The sequence below is a fragment of the Pygoscelis adeliae genome, unplaced genomic scaffold, assembly GCF_000699105.1.
Source record: "Pygoscelis adeliae isolate BGI_AS28 unplaced genomic scaffold, ASM69910v1 Scaffold129, whole genome shotgun sequence".
Taxonomy (NCBI): Eukaryota; Metazoa; Chordata; class Aves; order Sphenisciformes; family Spheniscidae; genus Pygoscelis; species Pygoscelis adeliae.
In genome coordinates, this window is record NW_008825431.1 from 349,672 (window position 1) to 360,568 (window position 10,897).

At 46.7% G+C, this 10,897-nt stretch overlaps 1 protein-coding gene across 1 annotated transcript in view; it reads left to right on the forward strand.

Annotated features, from left to right (window-relative positions):
- The window catches only part of KLHDC10 (kelch domain containing 10), a 19,656-nt gene extending 9,010 nt beyond the window's left edge, over window positions 1-10,646 (forward strand). The window contains exons 2-9 of the mRNA XM_009331014.1: window positions 1,928-2,176; window positions 2,715-2,869; window positions 4,070-4,218; window positions 4,851-4,935; window positions 5,864-5,930; window positions 6,556-6,603; window positions 8,806-8,945; window positions 10,217-10,646. Of these exons, the coding sequence (XP_009329289.1) occupies window positions 1,928-2,176; window positions 2,715-2,869; window positions 4,070-4,218; window positions 4,851-4,935; window positions 5,864-5,930; window positions 6,556-6,603; window positions 8,806-8,945; window positions 10,217-10,426 (1,103 nt within the window). The 3' untranslated portion in view covers window positions 10,427-10,646. The remainder of the gene's footprint in view (window positions 1-1,927; window positions 2,177-2,714; window positions 2,870-4,069; window positions 4,219-4,850; window positions 4,936-5,863; window positions 5,931-6,555; window positions 6,604-8,805; window positions 8,946-10,216) is intronic.
- Window positions 10,647-10,897: the final 251 nt, after the last annotated feature.

The following is a 10,897-nucleotide window of genomic DNA, read 5'->3' on the forward strand; positions in this document are numbered from 1 at the left end:
ATAATATTTGTTTAACAGTTTAGTCCAGCACTGAGGCCAGTAACTTCCTGGCTGCTGCTGTTAGTACATGTAATATCCACCCCTCCTGTGTGCGGATGTCCACGCCACGCCGGGTGCCCAATGGCACTGCGCTGTCTCAGTACCCAGGCCAAAGACTACAGATTTTTCCATTAATTCCTTAACTTTCTTCCCCTCTTTTTCAGCCAGCGCTTATTAGTTTTCTAAGTGGGGATTGCTGCAAGACGCAATTATTACTGGAAACAACCCAAATCTGTCAAAACTTAGCCACAAGGAGTTTGTCTGAACCCTGTAGAGCAGCTTAATTTTGCACAAGAGTTGGAGCTTAAACCAGCAGCAAATGGGGAACGTGATTAAGCACAGCTGCTTGTGCTGAGTTAAAATTCATTATTCAGTTTGGACAAATAATTTATTTCACCTTTCCTGTAGGAAAGATGCTTGATGCCTCATTTGTTATTGCTCCGCATGTCTGATTCGCTGCTGATAATTGTAACAGGCTCTAAGAAGAAGACACGATCGGTCCTAATTAGATGCTTCACTGGGTCCTGTTCCATCCTAAAAGTCCGTAAAAGAGCTGTGAGAGCAGGTGGGTGGTGAAGATCGCTGGTTTGTTTGGGTGAAGGGTCTTCGGGGATCTTCTTTTGATGTTTTTTTCGTTTGCTCTTTATTGTCAACTGAACCAAAGCGGGCCTGTCTTGAGGTGCAACAAGCAGAGGATGTGCTTGAGGGGAGTGATGGTCACGCGTTGAAATTGTACATTTTAGGGGACACGTATCCTCCTCCTCGAGATGAAGCTTAGAGTTACTGCCACCAAAACACTGTTGTATTGCATAGAAAAAAATGATTTTTGAAACCTTCCTGGTTCAGTCAGCTTGAGATGTTCTACGCGTGTCTCACAACCAGCTCCTTTGTTCAGGGACCTGATCGTTTTCTGTTTCTTTCATCTTTCTCATTCGTTATGTGGTCCTGTGTCTCGTTGAAGAAAAACATCCACCTCCAGCGCTGTGCTTGGCTCTTGCTGTGCATCGAATTTGAGCAAGCTCGGAATTACTTTTTGATCACTTGTCAGCTGAGACTTCAACTGCTGTTGTCCAACAAGAGTATTGCTGTTTAGATCTTCCTGGACTGAATCGGTCTTTTTGTCTGTTCCAGTTGAGGTCTGAGCTTGAATTGTCCTCCCCGCTTTTATTTCCATTGGCTTTTAGGGAAGAGGGTGGGTAGGCAGAGGGCTTCCTTTTGGGAAGGGCTGCGTCTGCCAGTTGTCAAGCTCAGCCTGTAGGGTCTCAGATGGGTTCTGGGCTGCGCTCCCTCCCAGTGCAAATGCCTTTATCTATGAGCAGATTTTACTTGATGTACCAGACCTGTGTTGCTTAATGTTTAGGAAGCCCAGGGGTGTCCAAGGTGAAAGAGCCTCCTTGAGATACAAGGTGCCAGGAGCAAAAGAGAAGAAACAGAGCAAAGTTTTGTGTGGGAGGGAGAGCAAATCGTTACTTTTCTTCTTTGTTTCCATCAGGCGGCTTTAAATATAAACATTTTGGAACTGTTTCTTGAGTGAAATCTGCCATGCAGAATGACAGAACGGGGAATTTGTAAGATATCTCAGAAATAGCTTTTATGGAAGGATTGCCATGTGGAAGGATTGTCATGCGTCAACCTGCAGGCAGGTCTCCTTAGGCGGGTGTGGTCCCGGGGCTAGAGTGGACATGAATGAGACGGTGACATGCAGAGGCTCTCCCCGTTCCTGCTCGGGGACAGAAGTGCATCTGTCATTACAGAGCCGTTTCCTCCTGGCTGCAGACGTGCTTCCCTATGGCTAAACACCAGCCGCTCTTGTTGGAGGACGACGGCAGCAGGTGTAGTCCTGACCCTCGGACACAAGCTCAGCTCCTCTGCTGACGTTTCACTGAAGCTGTTTTACCTTCTCATTTTGCTGTAGGCCATAGATCTCCACCAGCAAGAAGTGGCCATCGTTGTGTGGCAGATAATGCCAACTTGTATGTGTTTGGAGGCTACAATCCTGACTATGATGAGTCCGGTGGGCCAGAGAACGAAGACTACCCGCTCTTCAGGGAACTCTGGCGGTACAACTTTGCTACAGACACCTGGCATCAAATGGGCACTGAAGGCTACATGCCCAGGGAACTAGCCTCCATGTCACGTACGTATGGAAATTCAATTCCTATGCGCCTACTCCTGAAGCTATTTTAATCGGTGTCCCTGGTGGAATGCAAAACTGGGCAAGAACTGGGAAATCTGGATCCCATTTCCAGCTCTTCTGCAAGCAGGCCTTGAGCTTGGGTTGGTTTTGTGATTTTTCTTTCCCCTTTCGCTCGGGTTGAGGCAGAGGGAAAGAAAAAATTTCAGATGCAAGAGGTAGTCTTCAGGTATTTAGCTTGACAGTTGCACGGCACCTGCACTTTCAGCAGCTAGGTGCTCAGCGCAATCAGACATCTCAAAGCATCCAAAAATAGACCTCTTTGTTCACTAGCCATTTTTAAAAGTAGGCCTTTGGTTACCATGGTTTTAGCTTGCATTCTTTCACTTTTAGAGCGTTTCAAAGCCATAAATGCGTAGTGTGAATTGTACGGTATTTGAACAATATTGAACACTTGCTGCCTACTGTCTCCAGAGCAGAGTCGTTCTGTTTTACTGCGTCTCACAGCAACAAGTATCTCTGCTCTGTCTCTCTCTCCTAGTTGTATTGCACGGCAACAACCTGCTTGTGTTTGGGGGCACCGGGATCCCCTTTGGGGAGAGCAATGGCAACGATGTCCATGTCTGCAACGTCAAGTACAAAAGATGGGCTCTGCTCAGCTGCCGAGGAAAGAAACCCAATCGAATCTATGGCCAGGTATGAAGGACAGCCCTTGCTGAGGCACTTTGGGTGTGCCTGCGTACGCTGCGCTGTGTGTCACAGAAAAGGGGCCAGAGCGCGGAGATCTCTTCCTTGCTAGTAACCGGAGTTGTTCGCTGTGTACATAAGTGTAAGGAAAGGCGGGTATCGTTCATAAAGAAATAGAGCGGTCTTGGTTCTTTGAGATTTCCAAGGAAAGGAATAGTTTTCCTGTAGCTGGAAAAGCCACAATGGGTTAACTAAATGCCAGATGCAGTTGAACAAAAAGTATGTCTGATTTAAGGAGCGGTTGCTAGTTTCTGGAGTTGCTCTGTAACCTCCACAAAGCCTTTAAAACCCAAAACTATAAATGAAAACAGTGGTTAGTAGGTCTTATTTGTATTAGAATAACAACTTTTAAGACTTTCCATAATGTCGTGGATGAACGTGGTGTACAAAAAAATAGATTCACAGGAAGACTGCCACCTTTTGCTGTGCTTTCCAGTAATACTGCCAATGCACTTGTGGCGCAGACATTTATAACCCAACTAATTTCTCATTTAGACGTGCGCCAGACACTTGGGGGAAGGAAAGTAGTCTTCCCCTTGCCCGGTTCAGCTCGAGCTGGCCTTTGGCAAACAGGCAGTTGGGAGCAGAAGGAGCTTACATCTCTGCTTCCACCTTGGACTGCGTCAGGGAATGGTGCCTGCACCACCTTTGCAGTTTCAGTAGGCTGATAGTCCATGTGCTTTTGAATTGTACAGCCTGTCTCCCTTGTTTAGTCTGACTTATCCACCGTGTTTGGGACTTTCTCTGTTACACTTAGTGCCGCGGGCTACCTGATAGCTGGTTTATAAGATTCTCTGTAACAGTATCTGTATAAGGTCAGCGTGAAAGAGATTCAGGGTTAACTGTGCTTTGGTTTTAGCTCCTGGGAGCCCCTGCTGCACAGATCTGTCTTCTCTGATGCCTGAAACTCAGCAGCTCCCCTTCTAAGTCCTCATCTTGTGACCATGGAGTTACTTTCCATTCCTACAGACACACCCCCCCCCCCTTTTGTGTATCATCCTTGTTTGCCCTTCATATTCCTCCCGAACATGTAATTTTGTAAGTTGTAGAGCTTTGCAAGCAGTGTCTTGCTTTGGGAGGGAATTCTCTCTTTTTCAGACACTGATGTCACGTGTCCTTTCCAACTGATTTCTCTCTATTACCTTCCAGGCCATGGCCATCATCAATGGTTGTCTCTACGTGTTTGGAGGAACAACTGGTTACATTTACAGTACTGACCTACATAAGCTAGACCTCAACACTAGAGAGTGGATCCAGCTGAAACCAAACAATATGTCCTGTGACATGCCAGAGGAGAGGTGAGAAGCTGGACAGTCTCGGAGAGCTTTAACACAGGGGAGTCACCACCTTTACGGACAGGCTTCTGAGCACTCTCAGAGCAGTGTTTTCGGCCGTGAACCTTGCACAGCCGGTGCTCCAGCAGTCTGGCGTGCAGGGGGATGTAGGGATGGGGTGTGAAGCCTTTGCCACACTGATCTGGACTGTGTGGTGCCAGAACAGAGCTGGGGGCTTGGGGCAGCTGGTGAGTGCTGAGGAGGGGAAGAAGCTCCCGTTGATCCCTGTCCCTTGTTCTATTTTGTAGCAAGGCATGGACAAAGGAGGGCTGGGAGATCAATCAGTGACCGTCTTAGTGAGAGAAGGGGCTGGAATATTGATGGCCATGATGGTGCTCCATAAATCATTGTACTTAAGTTCCATGGTGCTCTGCTCTCAGAAAATGCCTTTCAAGCTTCTGGGGTGCTGCTTAGATTGCTCGTGAAAGCTTCCACGTCTTCCGAATGCTCCCAACCTGAGGGACTGATACAGCAAAGCCAGGCTTGGGGTGTCTGCTTAAACCACTCAAATTTGATAGTGTTTTCCAGAAGGCTTTTGTTGTTGCTCACTTGCGCTAATTGCTTGTGCTGCTAAATGTCCTTCTTTGCACCTTCAGGTACAGACATGAAATCGCACACGATGGTCAACGGATTTATATCTTGGGAGGTGGAACTTCCTGGACAGCTTATTCCTTAGATAAGGTAAGGTGATCAGAAACCTTGAGTGCTTGCCTGGATAGGAGATTTTCTACAGTGAAGTATAACCAGCACCGTCTCTTCATCTGGCCTTGCCTGGAGAGCTTGGTAAAAAAATAGGTAACTAGGAGCAGATTGTTCTCCTGTTTCTGTAAAACCTGGTGTTGCTGCCACAAACATGTCCTGTTGACTTACAGATGATGAATCTGTGGTACCCGGTGACCATCCCAATCTGCCAAACAGCTTCATTTCTGTAGACCTGTTGTCAAAGATTCTCATTTAAAAACACTTAGGACATCTTTCTAAATGTTGTATTTGTGCCAAAACAGGAAAGTGCCAAAGGAAGGAATTCCTTGACGTTAAGTTCAGATATTGATATGGTGACTCTTTTCTCGTCTTCTCCCTTAATTGTATGTTTTAATTTCCTTTCTTGTGGCAAACATTTTTCTCCAATACGATTTGGGGAGGGAAGAGTGAATTCATGTTGAACGCCAAAATGATAAACAAGGAGACTTTAAATAGTGCCCCGCTTCCAAAAAAGTTGAAACTGCAGCAGTTAACATGACTTCTTATCTCTCCATTCTCTGCATTTCTTTTCTCCTTATGTGCGGTATGAGAAAGGTATTTCTAAATACTTTTGAGAACTGGAGGGTGTGGGTTTTAATTGGTTCATGTTTTTTTAAAAGCAATATTCTTTTTCTTCAGCTGTGGGGCTTAAATAGCAAAGCCCGAGATGAAAGCTTTAGTAAGCTGGTACGCTTTGAAGGTGATTTTATACCTGCCTAGTCGCTGGCTGCAATTAGCTATTTTTGTTTTCACACTTAATGAAAAAGAGGTGTTATTTATAGTGGCTCCCTGGGTCTGAGCCTGTAACTGTGTCATCGTAGTGCTGGGAGAGCCAGGAAGAACTAATGGCTCCTCTTTGTCCCTTCAGATCCATGCGTACAACCTTGAAACCAACACCTGGGAGGAAATTGCCACAAAACCTCATGAAAAAGTTGGTGAGTCTGGAATTTCCTGTGTCTTCCCCTGCAAACCAGAGAGTGGCCGAGATGCTCGAAGACGCTATTTTCTGGCAGGCTGAAAGCCCGTTTCATAACCTTGTTGTACAGTACGTGACTTAACGCTGACTTCGAGGTCCTGCTTGTTTAGAGCTTTAGCAGTGAGGACTAACCCGTCTGAAGCATATTTAGCAGTCTGGCTTCTCTCCCTCCCTGGCTGGGAAAGAGGATAGTGGCTGGCTCTCCTCCCAGAAGAAGATACACATCATCTCTGCTCCCTCTGAGGGACTGCGTGCTGGCCTGGTTATCAGCAGGGGTTTCCCTGAAACCTTGCAGGCCCTTGGCTGCTGCTTTTCACCAAGCCAGAGGTGAGAGCTGGAGTCTGTGGGGAGTGAGATTCTGGCACATTTCTTCCTTCCCTGGAGAGCAAGTAGGAGTCAAACCTGAAACAGCCGGTTGCTAAATTAGAGATGTTATACCTGTGATTGTAGGAAAGCAGAAGCCCCTTATAAATGAAACAAGTGACTCCTATCCATGATTATATGTTAAGATATAATCACCACTTGCTCAAGCACTTTAAAGCAATTATAGCTGATACTTTTTTTTTTTTTTTTATTCTCCGCAGGCTGCCCAGCAGCCAGAAGATGCCATAGCTGCGTTCAGATAAAAAATGGTAAGAATCTGTCTCTTGAAAATTGGTGTATCTTATACAACCTAGCAATGACAAGCCCATCCTTCTAGCCTGAGAGATGCAGGCCCCCAACACATGTTTGAGAGAACTGCAGGGCACACGTGTCTTTTCTGAAAGAGGATATCTTTCTTGTTAACAGGCCTTAAGCTGCCCAGTTGGCACCGCTCCTCATATGAGGGATCTTGCTGCTGTAGGCAAATTTACTTCTGCACTCCACAGTACTGTCACTCTCTGGCATTCTGCAGTATTTTATGCAACACCTCAATCTCCTTTGGACACGTGGCCACGTCAGTGTAAAATATCATGTATTTTAGCCACGAGTGTCCATGGTGCTTGCAACTTGCTGGTTGCAAGCTCATGAACAGGTATGAACAATGCTACTGCTACAGCTCGGTGACTAACCTGTTAGTTTTACAGTCCGCTGTGAAAAGCAAAGTGGGGCCAAGTCCTGGAAGCTGAGTTCTTTAGAGACAAGATTGTTCAGGGATTTCTTTGATAGTGGATCCTTTTCGTGGTGGTGTAAATCCAAGATGCTCATATGGAGTGGATTATGAGGCAGTAGCAGAGTTAGCACCTGAGTCTTCCCTTTCTCTGGTAAAGTGAGGGCCTTTTTATATGTTAGGAGCTGCACAGAGCTTAGTAGAGCCTTTTGTTCTTCACTTTGATCCTCCACATGTTCTTGCTGTAAATCACTTGTGTGGCGCTGTTTGAGGCACGACTTAGAAAGGGCTCTGCCTGTGCAACCTGTGTTCAGTTACCCACAATTTTGAATGGTAGAGTGTTCCTTCAACTAGATTTGGGCCTCTCCCGTAGCCTCGTTGTCCTCCAAGAACGCATTCTCCCGAACTTGATAAAAACGAAATTGCTCGTAACGGACTGAAGAAGCAGTTACAATATTGGTCCTTCTTTTCAAAACTCTTCAGGTCGATTACTGAATGCTGTATGTTAAAGAGTGGAGTGATATGCCAGATTATATTTCTTAGGAGTGCTAACTGTGCCAGTAAAAGTAAGGCAGGAGCTGGGAGATGCTTCCAGTCGCCTTCATCAGCTGTATTTTGCTGCAGTGCAGGCCTCTGAGTTGAGAACTTGGGCAAAGCCGGGAGCAAGGACCTGCCTCTGGCAGGCAGCGGGACTAGGAGCTGGGGCTGCTCCCCATGTGTTTAAAACCAGTAAAATCTGATCAAACACAGGTACCTCAGGTTAGTGAGGGCTTCATGCAGCTTCTTAAAGCGGGAGTGGCACTGCACTCCTGCTTCTCAATGGCATTTAGCTCTGAATCTGCCATGGTTGTCTGGGGTCACAGGCAGGCTGGGAGGTGGACATGAGTGGACATGCAGCCCAGAAAGCCAACCGTATCCTGGGCTGTGTAACAAGAAATGTGGCCAGCAGGTCGAGGGAGGGGATTCTGCCCCTCTACTCTGCTCTGGTGAGACCCCCCCTGGAGCACTGCGTCCAGCTCTGGAGCCCTCAGCATCAGAAAGACACAGACCTGTTGGAGCGGGTCCAGAGGAGGCCACGAAAATGCTCAGGGGGCTGGAACAGCTCTGCTATGGAGAAAGGCTGAGAGAGTTGGGGTTGTTCAGCCTGGAGAAGGCAGTTTCCATCTCTCTTGTCTGTGTTCTGATGTCATCTTTTTCATCATGAAAAAGAATACAGCAAGAAGAGAATTAATGCAATTTAATTCAATATATAAAGGGGGCTCATAAGAAAGATGGAGAGAGACTTTTTATGAGGACCTGTAGTGACAGAACAACGAGCAATGGTTTTAAATTGAAAGAGGATAGCTTTATATTGGGCATAAGGAGGAAATTCTTTATGATGAGGGTGGTAGGAGACTGGAACAGGTTGCCCAGAGAAGCTGTGGATGCCCCATCCCTGGAAGTGTTCCAAGATCAACCTGACATAGTGAAAGATGTCCTGCCCACAGCAGGGGGGTTGGACTAAATGGTCTTTAAAGGCCCCTTCCAACCCAAACCATTCTGTGATTCTGCAAGTGGCCTCCGTGGGTATGAACAGTGTGCTGGGACTGGTGTGGGAGGTACTGAGAGCTTGTGTTGAGGTAAAATAATTGTTGATCCTGAAACTGTTTTGGAAAGGTGATTGCCGACTTCAGTCACCACATGTTTGCAGTTGATGATGAAGGATAGCTTGGCCTGTAAGCACTGTGGGTTTCCTCTCTTACAGATGTGTTCGTTTGTGGAGGCTATAACGGAGAAGTGATTCTGGGAGATGTTTGGAAGCTGAATCTGCAAACTTTCCAGTGGGTCAAGCTCCCAGCTGCCATGCCAGAACCAGTGTATTTTCACTGTGCTGCTGTCACACCAGTAAGTGACTCATTTCTTTCCTACGTAGCTGAAGTTCAAGCCATTCATCCAAGCGCTCTGACGTTTGTGTGGGCTGCAAATAGAGCTGAACCGATGTTACCAAGGAGGTGATCTCCACTGGATGCAGCGTCTTTAGGGAGGCTGAGGGCTGGTGTGAGGTCACTGCATTGACTCCTTTTACTCCTGCTGCTGTTTAAAGAGCGGAGTGCTTTATTGTGCTTTCTAAAAGCAGCGAAGCGGAATTTTAGCTTTTAAACTGTACCAGGTCCAAGGAGTAATTCCCCGTGTGAACAGCAGTTCCTGTTTGCAAAAGGAAAAAAAGCACAAATACTCCCCCAGGTAAACTGGTTTTAGCCTACTGAGAACAGCCTGAGTTGAAAGATTAGCAGGTGAGCAGCCGTCTTTGGAAACCACTGCTAACGGGAAGGTTGGTATTGCTAGAGCTTTTTGCCGTAACTAGAAGCTTAGAGACCTGTGGTTGATAAGCAGCGAGAAATGCATTTAGCTGTGACTTCAGCCTCCTTCAGCTGATCATCGCCTTAGGGCAGCGTGCGAGGGCAGAGATCGGGTTCTTTGGTTGTAAGAGCAGCTGTCACCTAGTTTGGAGATTGTTCTAAATGCAACTCTTCCAGGGAAACTGTAGGCCTGATAAAGGTGTTTCCCAGGCAGCCCAGTGACTGCAGGTGGGTGCCTGGAGAAAATGCCCTTTCTTTTCCCGTATATTGAAAAAAATGCCACTCGCAAAATAGGTCAGCAGCTGAGCTTTTCCCATCGCTCTGCGTTCGTGTCATTCCTGGAGCAGGGTTATGCTGAGCCAGCCAGAGGGAATGCAGCATGTCTTTGTATGGTGTGGTTTTAGTTTAAGAAAAAATACATTCTTTTTAGCTGAAACCGAAGTATGGCTCTGTACTAACTTATTAACACTTTGCCCCACTCTTAAAATTGATTTCTTGGGGTAGAATTCATCTAAAATACAGAGCAAAGCACTCTTAAGTTAGTGGATACGTGCTTTAGGATGAGAGACACGTGCCCTTCAGCAGTGATTCCTCCCCTTGGCTATGAGAGGAGCCCGGGGTGACTGGCTCAGGCAGTGACAGTTCTGTTACCAGCACATAAAGGTGTGTGAGGTGAATCTCGCTCTGTGATTAACCGGCCGGGAATCTGGAGAGTCAAATCCCAGTTTTCCTGGCTGTGTCGCTCCTCAGCACCTTCTGGTGTGCCAGTTTGGTCTGTGCCCCGTGTAACTCCCCTCTCCCCCTTTTCCCATCTAGGCCGGCTGCATGTATGTTCACGGAGGGGTGGTCAACATCCACGAAAACAAACGGACTGGCTCTCTGTTTAAAATGTGGCTGGTAGTACCCAGCCTGCTGGAACTGTCGTGGGAGAAGCTCCTGGAATATTTCCCTCATCTAGCAACTCTCTCCAGATCTCAGCTTTTGCACCTTGGACTGACGCAGGGACTCGTTGAGCGGCTAAAATGAGAACATCTCATCTTTCTGTCCAAGACACACTACGTTCAAGAAGCCCCCTCCCACCCTCTATTTATGGATACCGTGGATGATCTTGCTTAAGAACATGGAGGAACCTGCTCAACGCCTTACTCAGCAAATACATCGATGCCTTTCTAGAAATTTTTACTTTAAGTTGTTGAAAATCCACTTTTTATTTATGGATCTCTAAATTACACCATTAATCAAAAATACTCTCTGGGACTAATCCATAACATCCAGCTGTCAAACCGTCATCAGCACATGCTTGCAACTTAATTGGGGAGGGTGGGGAGCTTAGCAAATGTCTGAGCCCATGCTTGCACATGGCGCGCTCAACTTAGTATTTTCATAAGATGTATCTAACGGAGGACATTCAGTGCAGAACAACAGCCGACCTGTTCTTTTGCTTTGGGTGACGCTCATCCCCCTAACGCCCAGCTGAGTTCTCCCTCTATAAAACCG